General features: G+C 44.2%; 1 protein-coding gene across 3 annotated transcripts in view; it reads right to left on the reverse strand.

Annotated features, from left to right (window-relative positions):
- Positions 1-767: 767 nt before the first annotated feature.
- LOC128694291 (uncharacterized) overlaps positions 768-17,500 on the reverse strand; it is a 30,880-nt gene continuing 14,147 nt past the window's right edge. Inside the window, exons 4-6 of one of the 3 annotated variants that reach the window (XM_070093612.1) lie at positions 10,324-10,428; positions 4,563-4,729; positions 769-1,487 (exon numbers count right to left, since the gene is read on the reverse strand). In XM_070093612.1, coding sequence (XP_069949713.1) covers positions 1,472-1,487; positions 4,563-4,729; positions 10,324-10,428 — 288 coding nt within the window. In that variant the 3' untranslated portion in view covers positions 769-1,471. Of the gene's footprint in view, positions 1,488-4,562; positions 4,730-10,323; positions 10,429-17,500 lie in introns of all 3 variants that reach the window. The other 2 variants (XR_011393102.1, XM_070093613.1) reach the window with 2 other exon arrangements.

A 17,500-nucleotide genomic window follows, 5' to 3' on the forward strand; every position in this document is an offset into this window, starting at 1 on the left:
TGTTGGACCACGGTTCACTCCTTGTTGGACCACGGTCCACTCCTTGTTGGACCACGGTCCACTCCTTGTTGGACCACGGTTCACTCCTTGTTGGACCACGGTCCACTCCTTGTTGGACCACGGTCCACTCCTTGTTGGACCACGGTTCACTCCTTGTTGGACCACGGTCCACTCCTTGTTGGACCACGGCCCACTCCTTGTTGGACCACGGTCCACTCCTTGTTGGACCACAGCCCACTCCCTGTTGGACCACGGTCCACTCCCTGTTGGACCACGGTCTACCCCCCCCTCCTCCTCCTCTTCCCCAACTCTTAATAACTTCCAGGAACCTTATTTAAAGTCACCACAACAACACATACGTCAGTCTTCCAGTAACCTGTACCACTGCTGCTGCTGCTTCCAGATTATTTGTTGTCAATAATATCCGGCCAATAACATGAATATGATGTTAGACTGTTTATTGTAATCTTATTGTACTTATTGTAATATATATATATATATATATATATATATATATATATATATATATATATATATATATATATATATATATATATATATATATATATATATATATATATATATATATATATATATATATATATATATATATATATATATATATATATATATATATATATATATATATATATATATATATATATATTGCTTACTACCGTGTAATCAGTAGGTTTTAAACCTGATAAACCAAGTAACCTGGTTTAAATGCAGATTATTATGATGTCAGGTCACTCTATGTCCTCGTTGACACCTGCTGTGTCCTCGTTGACACCTGCTGACTGTGTCCTCGTTGACACCTGCTGTGTCCTCGTTGACACCTGCTGACTGTGTCCTCGTTGACACCTGCTGTGTCCTCGTTGATACCTGCTGACTGTGTCCTCGTTGACACCTGCTGTGTCCTCGTTGACACCTGCTGACTGTGTCCTCGTTGACACCTGCTGTGTCCTCGTTGACACCTGATGTGTCCTCGTTGACACCTGCTGTGTCCTCGTTGACACCTGCTGTGTCCTCGTTGACACCTGCTGTGTTCTCGTTGACACCTGCTGTGTCCTCGTTGACATCTGCTGAATGTGTCCTCGTTGACACCTGCTGTGTCCTCGTTGACACCTGCTGACTGTGTCCTCGTTGACACCTGCTGTGTTCTCGTTGACACCTGCTGTGTTCTCGTTGACACCTGCTGTGTCCTCGTTGACACCTGCTGTGTTCTCGTTGACACCTGCTGTGTCCTCGTTGACACCTGCTGACAGTCATCTTGATACATGGTGACAGTCATATTGACACCTACTGACAGCCTCCTCGTTGATACCTGCTGTGTCCTCGTTGACACCTGCTGACAGTCATCTTGATACATGGTGACAGTCATATTAACACCTGCTGACAGCCTCCTCGTTGACACCTGCTGACCGTCCCTGCTAAGACAGGTGGTGCAGCATCTGTCGTGCCTCTGGGATCAGTACGACACACATCTGTACCAGAAGAAAAACCCAAGAAATCTCGATGAACCAACTTTATAAGCCGCAAATTATAACCCTAAAACTGATAAAACTATAAACCTACTCCTATACAAACTTACAGCTATATAAACCTACTCTATATAAACCAATGCATATATCAATTTACTCCCCATCAAGGACGGTAGTTCCTTGATGTCGGCGAAAGGGGCTCTTGACGCGTTAGAGCTGCACTTGTTCTGCATGGGATCGAACCCCCAATTAAGAATCAGTTCTCTCACAGGAGCCTCCTCAGTCTAGTGTTTTGGTGGTCGATGACGGTCCACGGGACGAGCGAAATGTCACCCCTTCCTCCCCAACGTTTAGATCATATATTACGACACAGTGGGTGAGTTGAAATGAGAACCCAAACCAAGTGGGCTAATTTACTTAGATGTTAGGGAAGGTGACCTGCTAGGTGTGAGTCAACAGGTGACCTGCTGGGTGTGAGTCAAAAGGTGACCTGCTGGGTGAGTCAACAGGTGACCTGCTGGGTGTGAGTCAACAGGTGACCTGCTAGGTGTGAGTCAACAGGTGACCTGCTGGGTGTGAGTCAACAGGTGACCTGCTGGGTGTGAGTCAAAAGGTGACCTGCTAGGTGTGAGTCAACAGGTGACCTGCTGGGTGTGAGTCAACAGGTGACCTGCTAGGTGTGAGTCAACAGGTGACCTGCTGGGTGTGAGTCAACAGGTGACCTGCTGGGTGTGAGTCAAAAGGTGACCTGCTGGGTGTGAGTCAACAGGTGACCTGCTAGGTGTGAGTCAACAGGTGACCTGCTGGGTGTGAGTCAACAGGTGACCTGCTGGGTGTGAGTCAACAGGTGACCTGCTGGGTGTGAGTCAACAGGTGACCTGCTGGGTGTGAGTCAACAGGTGACCTGCTGGGTGTGAGTCAACAGGTGACCTGCTGGGTGTGAGTCAAAAGGTGACCTGCTGGGTGTGAGTCAACAGGTGACCTGCTAGGTGTGAGTCAACAGGTGACCTGCTGGGTGTGAGTCAACAGGTGACCTGCTGGGTGTGAGTCAACAGGTGACCTGCTGGGTGTGAGTCAACAGGTGACCTGCTGGGTGTGAGTCAACAGGTGACCTGCTGGGTGTGAGTCAACAGGTGACCTGCTGGGTGTGAGTCAACAGGTGACCTGCTGGGTGTGAGTCAACAGGTGACCTGCTGGGTGTGAGTCAACAGGTGACCTGCTGGGTGTGAGTCAACAGGTGACCTGCTGGGTGTGAGTCAACAGGTGACCTGCTGGGTGTGAGTCAACAGGTGACCTGCTGGGTGTGAGTCAACAGGTGACCTGCTGGGTGTGAGTCAACAGGTGACCTGCTGGGTGTGAGTCAACAGGTGACCTGCTGGGTGTGAGTCAACAGGTGACCTGCTGGGTGTGAGTCAACAGGTGACCTGCTAGGTGTGAGTCAACAGTGAAGGTATCCCGGGGGATTCCGGGTCTAAAAGTAACTTTAGGTAAACAAAATCTGAAAGATAACACTGGAATAAAAATATATGCAGAGACCTGGACGATTTTCCTTATTCAGTATTCTGGTGTTGTGCGTGTGTGTGTGTGTGTGTGTGTGTGTGTGTGTGTGTGTGTGTGTGTGTGTGTGTGTGTGTGTGTGTGTGTGTGTGTATGTACTCACCTAATTGTGGTTGCAGGAGTCGAGACTCAGCTCCTGGCCCCGCCTCTTCACAGACCGCTACTGGGTCCTCCCTCTCCCTGCTCCATGAGCTTTATCATACCTCGTCTTAAAACTATGTTTAGTTTCTGCCTCCACTACATCGCTTGCCAGACTGTTCCACTTCCTAACAACTCTGTGGCTGAAGAAATACTTCCTAACATCCCTTTGACTCATCTGAGTCTTCAGCTTCCAATTGTGATCCCTTGTTTCTGTGTCCCATCTCTGGAACATCTTGTCTCTGTCCACCTTGTCTATTCCACGCAGTATTTTGTATGTCGTTATCATGTCTCCCCTGACCCTCCTGTCCTCCAGTGTCGTCAGACCAATTTCCCTTAACCCTTAGTTCTGAAACTAGCCTTGTTGCAAACCTTTGCACTTTCTCTAATTTCTTGACGTATTTGTCCAGGTGTGGGTTCCAAACTGGTGGTGCGTACTCCAGTATGGGCCTGACGTACACAGTGTATAAAGTCTTGAACGATTCCTTACTGAGGTACCGGAACGCTATTCTCAGGTTTGCCAAGCGTCCATATGCCGCAGCAGTTATCTGGTTAATGTGTGCTTCTGGCGATGTACTCGCTGTTATACTCACGCCAAGATCTTTGTCCTTGAGTGAGGTTTGCAGTCTTTGGCCTCCTAGCCTATGCTCCGTCTGCGGTCTTCTTTGCCCTTCTCCGATCTTCATTACTTTGCATTTGGCGGGATTAAATTCTGGAGCTAGTTGCTTGACCACACATCCAGCCTGTCCAGGTCTCTTCGTAGACTTATCTGGTCCTCATCTGATTTAATTCTCATTAACTTCACATCATCTGCAAACAGGGACACTTCTGAGTCTATCCCTTCCGTCATGTCGTTCACATATACCAAGAATAGCACTGGTCCCAGGACTGACCCCTGTGGGACCCCGCTCTTCACAGGCGCCCATTGTGATACCTCATCACGGACCATGACTCGCTGTTGCCTTCCTGTCAGGTATTCTCTGATCCATTGCAGTGCCCTTCCTGTTATATATGCCTGTTCCTCTAGCTTCTGCACTAATCTCTTGTGTGTGTGTGTATGTGTGTGTGTGTGTGTGTGTGTGTGTGTGTGTGTGTGTGTGTGTGTGTGTGTGTGTGTGTGTGTGTGTGTGTGTGTGTGTGTGTGTTAGGGGGAAGGAATGCCAGAGTGCTGTTGAAGGGTATACTGAAAGAGGCACTGAAGGTGGCACTGAAGGAGGCACTGGAGGAGGCACTGAAGGAGGCACTGAAGGAGGCACTGAAGGAGGCACTGAAGGAGGCACTGAAGGAGGCACTGAAGGAGGCACTGTAGAAGGCACTGAAGGAGGCACTGTAGGAGGCACTGAAGGAGGCACCGAAGGGTATTACTTAAGGGAGAGCACAAACCTGCAGAGCTCCGGGATAAAGATTTCTCCTGAGGAGCACTGGGAGGAGAGCTGTGCCGGAGGACAGACACAGGTGCAACTGGATGGGTCCCACAACCTCTGTCTCACCTCACAGGTGTCCTGGAGACCTGCCTGACACACACATTCACACTCCTCCTCCTGCAGCACCTGCACCAGGAGAACAAAATGAAGGGAAAGTGTTAAGGTCAAGTTCCTGATCAGGATTCTTGGACACTGTTGTCTATTCTTGGACACTGCTGCCTATTCTTGGACACTGCTGTCTATTCTTGGAAACTGCTGTCTATTCTTGGACACTGCTGTCTATTCTTGGAAACTGCTGTCTATTCTTGGACACTGCTGCCTATTCTTGGAAACTGCTGTCTATTCTTGGAAACTGCTGTCTATTCTTGGAAATTGCTGTCTATTCTTGGACACTGCTGTCTATTCTTGGAAACTGCTGTCTATTCTTGGACACTGCTGTCTATTCTTGGAAACTGCTGTCTATTCTTGGACACTGCTGTCTATTCTTGGAAACTGCTGTCTATTCTTGGACACTGCTGTCTATTCTTGGACTCTGTTGACTATTCTTGGACACTTCTGCCTATTCTTGAACACTAATTTTAGGCATGTTGCCTATTCTTGGACACTGTTACCTATTCTTGAACTATCACCTATTTTGGACACTGTTGTCTATTCTTGGACACTGTTGCCTACTCTTGGACACTGTTACCTATATTTGGAGATTGTTGTCTATTCTTGGACACTGGTGCCTATTCTTGGTCATTGATGTTTATTTTTGGACACTGGTGTCTATTTTTAGACACTTGCCTATTCTTGGACAATGTTACCTATTCTTAGACACTGTTGTCTACTCTTGGACACTGATGTCTATTCTTGGACACTGTTGTCTATTCTTAGACATTGTTGTCTACTCTTGGACACTGATGTCTATTCTTGGACACTGTTGTCTATTCTTAGACACTGTTGTCTACTCTTGGACACTGATGTCTATTCTTGGACACTGTTGTCTATTCTTAGACACTGTTGTCTATTCTTGGACACTGTTGTCTATTCTTAGACACTGTTGTCTATTCTTGGACACTGTTGTCTATTCTTAGACACTGTTGTCTATTCTTGGACACTGATGTCTATTCTTGGACACTGTTGTCTATTCTTAGACACTGTTGTCTATTCTTGGACACTGTTGTCTATTCTTGGACACTGTTGTCTATTCTTAGACACTGTTGTCTATTCTTGGACACTGATGTCTATTCTTGGACACTGTTGTCTATTCTTAGACACTGTTGTCTATTCTTAGACACTGTTGTCTATTCTTAGACACTGTTGTCTATTCTTAGACACTGTTGTCTATTCTTGGACACTGATGTCTATTCTTAGACACTGTTGTCTATTCTTAGACACTGTTGTCTATTCTTAGACACTGTTGTCTATTCTTAGACACTGTTGTCTATTCTTAGACACTGTTGTCTATTCTTGGACACTGATGTCTATTCTTAGACACTGATGTCTATTCTTAGACACTGTTGTCTATTCTTAGACACTGTTGTCTATTCTTGGACACTGATGTCTATTCTTAGACACTGTTGTCTACTCTTAGACACTGTTGTCTATTCTTAGACACTGTTGTCTACTCTTAGACACTGTTGTCTACTCTTAGACACTGTTGTCTACTCTTGGACACTGTTGTCTACTCTTAGACACTGTTGTCTACTCTTAGACACTGTTGTCTACTCTTAGACACTGTTGTCTACTCTTGGACACTGTTGTCTACTCTTAGACACTGTTGTCTACTCTTAGACACTGTTGTCTACTCTTGGACACTGTTGTCTACTCTTAGACACTGTTGTCTACTCTTAGACACTGTTGTCTACTCTTAGACACTGTTGTCTACTCTTGGACACTGTTGTCTACTCTTGGACACTGTTGTCTACTCTTAGACACTGTTGTCTACTCTTAGACACTGTTGTCTACTCTTAGACACTGTTGTCTACTCTTGGACACTGTTGTCTACTCTTGGACACTGTTGTCTACTCTTGGACACTGTTGCTTGATATTTACTGTCTGATATTCCTTTGTTTATTCTTGTCTTTCTCACTGTCCACCACCTAGCCAGCCTGCCACCTAGCCAGCCTGCCTCCTAGCCAGCCTGCCTCCTAGCCAGCCTGCCTCCTAGCCAGCCTGCCTCCTAGCCAGCCTGCCTCCTAGCCAGCCTGCCTCCTAGCCAGCCTGCCTCCTAGCCAGCCTGCCTCCTAGCCAGCCTGCCTCCTAGCCAGCCTGCCTCCTAGCCAGCCTGCCTCCTAGCCAGCCTGCCTCCTAGCCAGCCTGCCTCCTAGCCAGCCTGCCTCCTAGCCAGCCTGCCTCCTAGCCAGCCTGCCTCCTAGCCAGCCTGCCTCCTGGCCAGCCTGCCTCCTAGCCAGCCTGCCTCCTAGCCAGCCTGCCTCCTAGCCAGCCTGCCTCCTAGCCAGCCTGCCTCCTAGCCAGCCTGCCTCCTAGCCAGCCTGTCACCTAGCCAGCCTGCCTCCTAGCCAGCCTGCCTCCTAGCCAGCCTGCCTCCTAGCCAGCCTGTCACCTAGCCAGCCTGCCTCCTAGCCAGCCTGCCTCCTAGCCAGCCTGCCTCCTAGCCAGCCTGCCTCCTAGCCAGCCTGCCTCCTAGCCAGCCTGCCTCCTAGCCAGCCTGCCTCCTAGCCAGCCTGCCTCCTAGCCAGCCTGCCACCTAGCCAGCCTGCCTCCTAGCCAGCCTGCCACCTAGCCAGCCTGCCTCCTAGCCAGCCTGCCTCCTAGCCAGCCTGCCTCCTAGCCAGCCTGCCTCCTAGCCAGCCTGCCTCCTAGCCAGCCTGCCTCCTAGCCAGCCTGCCACCTAGCCAGCCTGCCACCTAGCCAGCCTGCCACCTAGCCAGCCTGCCACCTAGCCAGCCTGCCACCTAGCCAGCCTGCCACCTAGCCAGCCTGCCTCCTAGCCAGCCTGCCTCCTAGCCAGCCTGCCTCCTAGCCAGCCTGCCACCTAGCCAGCCTGCCTCCTAGCCAGCCTGCCTCCTAGCCAGCCTGCCTCCTAGCCAGCCTGCCTCCTAGCCAGCCTGCCTCCTAGCCAGCCTGCCTCCTAGCCAGCCTGCCTCCTAGCCAGCCTGCCTCCTAGCCAGCCTGCCTCCTAGCCAGCCTGCCTCCTAGCCAGCCTGCCTCCTAGCCAGCCTGCCTCCTAGCCAGCCTGCCTCCTAGCCAGCCTGCCTCCTAGCCAGCCTGCCACCTAGCCAGCCTGCCTCCTAGCCAGCCTGCCTCCTAGCCAGCCTGCCTCCTAGCCAGCCTGCCTCCTAGCCAGCCTGCCTCCTAGCCAGCCTGCCTCCTAGCCAGCCTGCCTCCTAGCCAGCCTGCCTCCTAGCCAGCCTGCCTCCTAGCCAGCCTGCCTCCTAGCCAGCCTGCCTCCTAGCCAGCCTGCCTCCTAGCCAGCCTGCCTCCTAGCCAGCCTGCCTCCTAGCCAGCCTGCCTCCTAGCCAGCCTGCCTCCTAGCCAGCCTGCCTCCTAGCCAGCCTGCCTCCTAGCCAGCCTGCCTCCTAGCCAGCCTGCCTCCTAGCCAGCCTGCCTCCTAGCCAGCCTGCCACCTTGCTAGCCTGCCTCCTAGTCAGCCTGCCTCCTAGCCAGCCTGCCTCCTAGCCAGCCTGCCTCCTAGCCAGCCTGCCTCCTAGCCAGCCTGCCACCTTGCTAGCCTGCCTCCTAGTCAGCCTGCCTCCTAGCCAGCCTGCCTCCTAGCCAGCCTGCCTCCTAGTAGCCTGCCTTCTAGCCAGCCTGCCTCCTAGCCAGCCTGCCTCCTAGCCAGCCTGCCTCCTAGCCAGCCTGCCACCTAGCCAGCCTGCCTCCTAGCCAGCCTGCCTCCTAGCCAGCCTGCCTCCTAGCCAGCCTGCCTCCTAGCCAGCCTGCCTCCTAGCCAGCCTGCCTCCTAGCCAGCCTGCCTCCTAGCCAGCCTGCCTCCTAGCCAGCCTGCCTCCTAGCCAGCCTGCCTCCTAGCCAGCCTGCCTCCTAGCCAGCCTGCCTCCTAGCCAGCCTGCCTCCTAGCCAGCCTGCCACCTAGCCAGCCTGCCTCCTAGCCAGCCTGCCTCCTAGCCAGCCTGCCTCCTAGCCAGCCTGCCTCCTAGCCAGCCTGCCTCCTAGCCAGCCTGCCTCCTAGCCAGCCTGCCTCCTAGCCAGCCTGCCTCCTAGCCAGCCTGCCTCCTAGCCAGCTTGCCACCTAGCCAGCCTGCCTCCTAGCCAGCCTGCCTCCTAGCCAGCCTGCCTCCTAGCCAGCCTGCCTCCTAGCCAGCCTGCCTCCTAGCCAGCCTGCCTCCTAGCCAGCCTGCCTCCTAGCCAGCCTGCCTCCTAGCCAGCCTGCCTCCTAGCCAGCCTGCCTCATAGCCAGCCTGCCTCCTAGCCAGCCTGCCTCCTAGCCAGCCTGCCACCTAGCCAGCCTGCCTCCTAGCCAGCCTGCCTCCTAGAAGCCTGCCTTCTAGCCAGCCTGCCTCCTAGCCAGCATGCCTCCTAGCCAGCCTGCCTTCTAGTCAGCCTGCTTCCTAGCCAGCCTGTCACCTAGCCAGCCTGCCTCCTAGCCAGCCTGCCTCCTAGCCAGCCTGCCTCCTAGCCAGCCTGCCTCCCAGCCAGCCTGCCTCCTAGCCAGCCTGCCTCCTAACCAGCCTGCCACCTAGCTAGCTTGCCTCCTAGCCAGCCTGTCTCCTAGCCAGCTTGCCTCCTAGCCAGCCTGCCTCCTAGCCAGCCTGCCTCCTAGCCAGCCTGCCTCCTGGGTAGCCTACCTCCAAACTAGCCTGCCTCCTAGCCAGCCTGCCTCCTAGGCAGCCTGCCTCCTAACCAGCCTGCCTCCTAGCCAACCTGCCTCCTAGCTAGCCTGCCTCCTAGCCAGCCTGCCTCCTAACCAGCTTGCCACCTAGGCAGCCTGCCACCTAGCCAGCCTGCCTCCTAGCCAGCCTGCCTCCTAGCCAGCCTGCCTCCTAGCCAGTCTGCCTCCTAGACAGCCTCCCTCCTAGGTAGCCTGCCTCCAAGCTAGCCTGCCTCCTAGCCAGCCTGCCTCCTAGCTAGCCTGCCTCCTAACCAGCCTGCCTCCTAGCCAACCTGCCTCCTAGCTAGCCTGCCTCCTGGCCAGCGTGCCTCCTAACCAGCTTGCCACCTAGGCAGCCTGCCACCTAGGCAGCCTGCCTCCTAACCAGCCTGCCTCCTAGCCAGCCTAACTCCTAGCCAGACTGTCTCCTAGCCAGCCTGCCAAAGAGCCAGACTGCCTCCTAGCCAGTCTGCCTCCTATCTAGCCTGCCTCCTAGCCAGCCTGCCTCCTAGCCAGCCTGCCACATAGCCATCATGCCTCCTAGCCAGTCTGCCTCCTAGCCAGCCTGCTTCCTAGTCAGCCTGCCTCCTAGCCAGGCTGCCTGCTAGCCAGCCTGCCAAAGAGCCAGCCTGTCACCTAACCAGCCTGCCTCCTAGCCAGCCTACCTCCTAGGCAGCTTGCCATCTAGGCAATCTGCCACCTAGCAAGCCTGCCTCCTAGCCAGCCTGCCACGTAGCCAGACTGCCTCCTAGTTAGTCTGCCTCCTAGCTAGCCTGCCTCCTAGCCAGCCTGCCTCCTAGCCAGCCTGCCTCCTAGCCAGCCTGCCTCCTAGCCAGCCTGCCTCCTAGCCAGCCTGCCTCCTAGCCAGCCTGCCTCCTAGCCAGCCTGCCTCCTAGCCAGCCTGATACCTATCCAGCCTGCCACCTAGCCAGCCTGCCTCACTCACCTGGTTGCTAGGACAGATCTTGTCACAGCCACACTTACAGCCAGTGTGAACCTCCACATTCACCTCCAGACACCTCCTGCTCCTCCCAGCACCGTGCACATACACCTGCGGGCGTGCACAACAGTTAGACTTATGGACGTGTAGGAGGGGCTGTGGGCGTGTGTGAGGGACTGTGGGGGTGTGGTATGGACTATGGGCGTGCGGGAGGCGCTATGAGCGTGTGGGAGGGAATGTGGGCGTGTGGGAGGGACTGTGGGCGTGTGGGACTATGGGCGTGTGGGAGTTACTATGGGCGTGTGGGAGGGACTGTGAGCGCTTGGGAGGGGCTGTGGGCGTGTGAGAGGGGTTGTGGGCGTGTGGAAGGGACTGTGGGGGTGTGGTAGGGACTATGGGCGTGCGGGAGGCGCTATGAGCGTGTGGGAGGGAATGTGGGCGAGTGGGAGGGACTGTGAGCGTGTGGCAGGGACTATGGGCGTGTGGGAGTTACTGTGGGCGTGTGGGAAGGGCTGTAGGCGTTTGGGAGTTACTATGGGCGTGTGGGAGGGGCTGTGGGCATGTGGAAGGTACTATGGGCGTGTGGGAGTTACTATGGGCGTGTGGAAGGGGCTGTGGGCGTGTGGAAGGAACTATGGACTTGTGGGAGTTACTATGGGAGTGGTGGAGGGACTGTGGGCGTGTGAGGGGATTATTGGAGTGTGGGAGGGGCTATGGGCGTGTGGTAGGGACTGTGGGCGTGTGGGAGAGACTGTAGGCGTGTGGGAGGGACTGTGGGCGTGTGGAAGGGGCTGTGAGCGTGTGGGAGGGACTGTGGGCGTGAGGAAGGGAGTGTGAGAGTGTGGGAGGGGCTATGGGCGTGTGGGAGGGACTGTGGGCGTGTGAGAGGGACTTTGGGCGTGTGGGAGGGGCTATGGGCGTGTGGGAGGGACTGTGGGGGTGTAGGAGGGACTGTGGGCGTGTGGGAGAGACTGTGGGGGTGTGGGAGGGACTGTGGGGGTGTGGGAGGGACTGTGGGGGTGTGGGAGGGATTGTGGGGGTGTGGGAGGGACTGTGGGGGTGTGGGAGGGACTGTGGGGGTGTGGGAGGGACTGTGGGGGTGTGGGAGGGGCTATGGGCGTGTGGGAGGAACTGTGGGGGTGTGGGAGGGACTTTGGCCGTGTGGGAGGGAATGTGGGCGTGTGGGTGGGGCTATGGGCGTGTGGGAGTAACTGTGGGCGTGTGGGAGAGACTGTGGGCGTGTGGGAGAGATTGTGGGAGTGTGGGAGGGGCTATAGGCATGTGGGAGGGACTGTGGGGGTGTAAATCCGTGTAAATCATACAGCGTAAACGACTTTAAGTAATTCTTCGAAAATCTTTGTAAATCATTCAGTGTATATAACTGTAAATGATTGTAAATAACTGTAAATGATTGTAAATAACTGTAAATGATTGTAAATAACTGTAAATGATTGTAAATAACTGTAAATGATTGTAAATAACTGTAAATGATTGTAAATAACTGTGAATGATTGTAAATCACTGTGAATGATTGTAAATAACTGTAAATGATTGTAAATAACTGTAAATGATTGTAAATAACTGTAAATGATTGTAAATAACTGTAAATGATTGTAAATCACTGTGAATGATTGTAAATAACTGTAAATGATTGTAAATAACTGTAAATGATTGTAAATCACTGTGAATGATTGTAAATAACTGTAAATGATTGTAAATAACTGTAAATTATTGTAAATAACTGTAAATGATTGTAAATCACTGTGAATGATTGTAAATCACAGCGAATGATTGTAAATAACTTTAAATGATTGTAAATAACTGTGAATGATTGTAAATAACTGTAAATGATTGTAAATAACTGTAAATGATTGTAAATAACTGTAAATGATTGTAAGTAACTGTAAATGATTGTAAATAACTGTAAATGATTGTAAATGGCTGTGAATGATTGTAAATAACTGTGAATGATTGTAAATAACTGTAAATGATTGTAAATAACTGTGAATGATTGTAAATAACTGTGAATGATTGTAAATAACTGTGAATGATTGTAAATAACTGTGAATGATTGTAAATAACTGTGAATGATTGTAAATAACTGTGAATGAATGTAAATCACTGTGAATGATTGTAAATCACTGTGAATGATTGTAAATAACTGGAAATGATTGTAAATCACTGTGAATGATTGTAAATAACTGTAAATGATTGTAAATTACTGTGAATGATTGTAAATAACTGTAAATGATTGTAAATTACTGTAAATGATTGTAAATAACTGTAAATGATTGTAAATCACTGTGAATGATTGTAAATAACTGCAAATGATTGTAAATAACCGTAAATGAATGTAAATAACTGTAAAGGATTGTAAGTAACTGTAAATGATTGTAAATAACTGTAAATGATTGTAAATAACTGTGAATGATTGTAAATAACTGTGAATGATTGTAAATCACTGTGAATGATTGTAAATAACTGTGAATGATTGTAAATAACTGTAAATGATTGTAAATAACTGTGAATGATTGTAAATCACTGTGAATGATTGTAAATGACTGTGAATGATTGTAAATAACTGTAAATGATAATAAATAACTGTGAATGATTGTAAATAACTGTGAATGATTGTAAATAACTGTAAATGATTGTAAATAACTGTAAATGATTGTAAATCACTGTGAATGATTGTAAATAACTGTAAATGATTGTAAATAACTGTAAATGATTGTAAATAACTGTAAATGATTGTAAATATCTGTAAATGATTGTAAATCACTGTGAATGATTGTAAATAACTGTAAATGATTGTAAATAACTGTAAATGATTGTAAATAACTGTAAATGATTGTAAATCACTGTGAATGACTGTAAATAACTGTGAATGATTGTAAATAACTGTAAATGATTGTAAATAACTGTAAATGATTGTAAATAACTGTAAATGATTGTAAGTAACTGTAAATGATTGTAAATAACTGTAAATGATTGTAAATAACTGTGAATGATTGTAAATAACTGTGAATGTTTGTAAATCACTGTGAATGATTGTAAATAACTGTGAATGATTGTAAATAACTGTAAATGATTGTAAATAACTGTGAATGATTGTAAATAACTGTAAATGATTGTAAATCACTGTGAATGATTGTAAATAACTGTAAATGATTGTAAATTACTGTGAATGATTGTAAATAAATGTAAATGATTGTAAATTACTGTGAATGATTGTAAATAACTGTAAATGATTGTAAATCACTGTGAATGATTGTAAATAACTGTAAATGATTGCAAATAACTGTAAATGATTGCAAATAACTGTGAATGATTGTAAATTACTGTAAATGATTGTAAATAACTGTAAATGAATGTAAATAACTGTAAATGATTGTAAGTAACTGTAAATGATTGTAAACAACTGTAAATGATTGTAAATAACTGTGAATGATTGTGAATAACTGTGAATGATAGTAAATCACTGTGAAAGATTGTAAATGACTGTGAATGATTGTAAATAACTGTAAATGATTGTAAATAACTGTGAATGATTGTAAATAACTGTGAATGATTGTAAATAACTGTAAATGATTGTAAATAACTGTAAATGATTGTAAATAACTGTAAATGATTGTAAATCACTGTGAATGATTGTAAATCACTGTGAATGATTGTAAATAACTGCAAATGATTGTAAATAACTGTGAATGATTGCAATTAACTGTAAATGATTGTAAATAACTGTAAATGATTGTAAATAACTGTAAATGATTGCAAGTAACTGTAAATGATTGTAAATAACTGTAAATGATTGTAAATAACTGTGAATGATTGTAAATAACTGTAAATGTTTGTAAATCACTGTGAATGATTGTAAATAACTGTAAATGATTGTAAATAACTGTAAATGATTGTAAATAACTGTGAATGATTGTAAATAACTGTAAATGATTGTAAATCACTGTGAATGATTGTAAATATCTGTAAATGATTGCAAATAACTGTAAATGATTGTAAATAACTGTGAATGATTGTAAATAACTGTAAATGATTGTAAATAACTGTAAATGAATGTAAATCACTGTAAATGATTGTAAATCACTGTGAATGATTGTAAATAACTGTAAATGATTGTAAATTACTGTGAATGATTGTAAATAACTGTGAGTGATTGTAAATCACTGTGAATGATTGTAAATAACTGTAAATGATTGTAAATTACTGTGAATGATTGTAATTAACTGTAAATGATTGTAAATTACTGTGAATGATTGTAAATAACTGTAAATGATTGTAAATCACTGTGAATGATTGTAAATAACTGTAAATGATTGTAAATAACTGTAAATGATTGTAAATAACTGTGAATGATTGTAAATAACTGTAAATGATTGTAAATAACTGTAAATGAATGTAAATAACTGTAAATGATTGTAAGTAACTGTAAATGATTGTAAATAACTGTAAATGATAGTAAATAACTGTAAATGAATGTAAATAACTGTTAATGATTGTAAATAACTGTGAATGATTGTAAATAACTGTGAATGATTGTAAATCACTGTGAATCATTGTAAATAACTGTGAATGATTGTAAATAACTGTAAATGATTTTAAATAACTGTAAATGATTGTAAATCACTGTGAATTATTGTAAATGACTGTGAATGATTGTAAATAACTGTAAATGATTGTAAATAACTGTGAATGATTGTAAATAACTGTGAATGATTGTAAATAACTGTGAATGATTGTAAATAACTGTAAATGATTGTAAATAAATGTAAATGATTGTAAATAACTGTAAACGATTGTAAATAACTGCAAATGATTGTAAATAACTGTGAATGATTGTAAATCACTGTGAATGATTGTAAATGACTGTGAATGATTGTAAATGACTGTAAATGATAATAAATAACTGTGAATGATTGTAAATAACTGTGAATGATTGTAAATAACTGTAAATGATTGTAAATAACTGTAAATGATTGTAAATCACTGTGAATGATTGTAAATAACTGTAAATGATTGTAAATAACTGTAAATGATTGTAAATAACTGTAAATGATTGTAAATATCTGTAAATGATTGTAAATCACTGTGAATGATTGTAAATAACTGTAAATGATTGTAAATAACTGTAAATGATTGTAAATAACTGTAAATGATTGTAAATCACTGTGAATGACTGTAAATAACTGTGAATGATTGTAAATAACTGTAAATGATTGTAAATAACTGTAAATGATTGTAAATAACTGTAAATGATTGTAAGTAACTGTAAATGATTGTAAATAACTGTAAATGATTGTAAATAACTGTGAATGATTGTAAATAACTGTGAATGTTTGTAAATCACTGTGAATGATTGTAAATAACTGTGAATGATTGTAAATAACTGTAAATGATTGTAAATAACTGTGAATGATTGTAAATAACTGTAAATGATTGTAAATCACTGTGAATGATTGTAAATAACTGTAAATGATTGTAAATTACTGTGAATGATTGTAAATAAATGTAAATGATTGTAAATTACTGTGAATGATTGTAAATAACTGTAAATGATTGTAAATCACTGTGAATGATTGTAAATAACTGTAAATGATTGCAAATAACTGTAAATGATTGCAAATAACTGTGAATGATTGTAAATTACTGTAAATGATTGTAAATAACTGTAAATGAATGTAAATAACTGTAAATGATTGTAAGTAACTGTAAATGATTGTAAATAACTGTAAATGATTGTAAATAACTGTGAATGATTGTGAATAACTGTGAATGGTAGTAAATCACTGTGAATGATTGTAAATGACTGTGAATGATTGTAAATAACTGTAAATGATTGTAAATAACTGTGAATGATTGTAAATAACTGTGAATGATTGTAAATAACTGTAAATGATTGTAAATAACTGTAAATGATTGTAAATAACTGTAAATGATTGTAAATCACTGTGAATGATTGTAAATCACTGTGAATGATTGTAAATAACTGCAAATGATTGTAAATAACTGTGAATGATTGCAATTAACTGTAAATGATTGTAAATAACTGTAAATGATTGTAAATAACTGTAAATGATTGCAAGTAACTGTAAATGATTGTAAATAACTGTAAATGATTGTAAATAACTGTGAATGATTGTAAATAACTGTAAATGTTTGTAAATCACTGTGAATGATTGTAAATAACTGTAAATGATTGTAAATAACTTTAAATGATTGTAAATAACTGTGAATGATTGTAAATAACTGTAAATGATTGTAAATCACGGAGAATGATTGTAAATACCTGTAAATGATTGTAAATCACTGTGAATGATTGTAAATATCTGTAAATGATTGCAAATAACTGTAAATGATTGTAAATAACTGTGAATGATTGTAAATAACTGTAAATGATTGTAAATAACTGTAAATGAATGTAAATCACTGTAAATGATTGTAAATCACTGTGAATGATTGTAAATAACTGTGAATGATTGTAAATCACTGTAAATGATTGTAAATCACTGTGAATGATTGTAAATAACTGTAAATGATTGTAAATTACTGTGAATGATTGTAAATAACTGTGAGTGATTGTAAATCACTGTGAATGATTGTAAATAACTGTAAATGATTGTAAATTACTGTGAATGATTGTAATTAACTGTAAATGATTGTAAATTACTGTGAATGATTGTAAATAACTGTAAATGATTGTAAATCACTGTGAATGATTGTAAATAACTGTAAATGATTGTAAATAACTGTAAATGAATGTAAATAACTGTAAATGATTGTAAGTAACTGTAAATGATTGTAAATAACTGTAAATGATAGTAAATAACTGTAAATGAATGTAAATAACTGTTAATGATTGTAAATAACTGTGAATGATTGTAAATAACTGTGAATGATTGTAAATCACTGTGAATCATTGTAAATAACTGTGAATGATTGTAAATAACTGTAAATGATTGTAAATAACTGTAAATGATTGTAAATCACTGTGAATTATTGTAAATGACTGTGAATGATTGTAAATAACTGTAAATGATTGTAAATAACTGTGAATGATTGTAAATAACTGTGAATGATTGTAAATAACTGTGAATGATTGTAAATAACTGTAAATGATTGTAAATAAATGTAAATGATTGTAAATAACTGTAAACTATTGTAAGTAACT

Source organism: Cherax quadricarinatus, chromosome 43 (assembly GCF_038502225.1).
Source record: "Cherax quadricarinatus isolate ZL_2023a chromosome 43, ASM3850222v1, whole genome shotgun sequence".
Lineage (NCBI taxonomy): Eukaryota > Metazoa > Arthropoda > Malacostraca > Decapoda > Parastacidae > Cherax > Cherax quadricarinatus.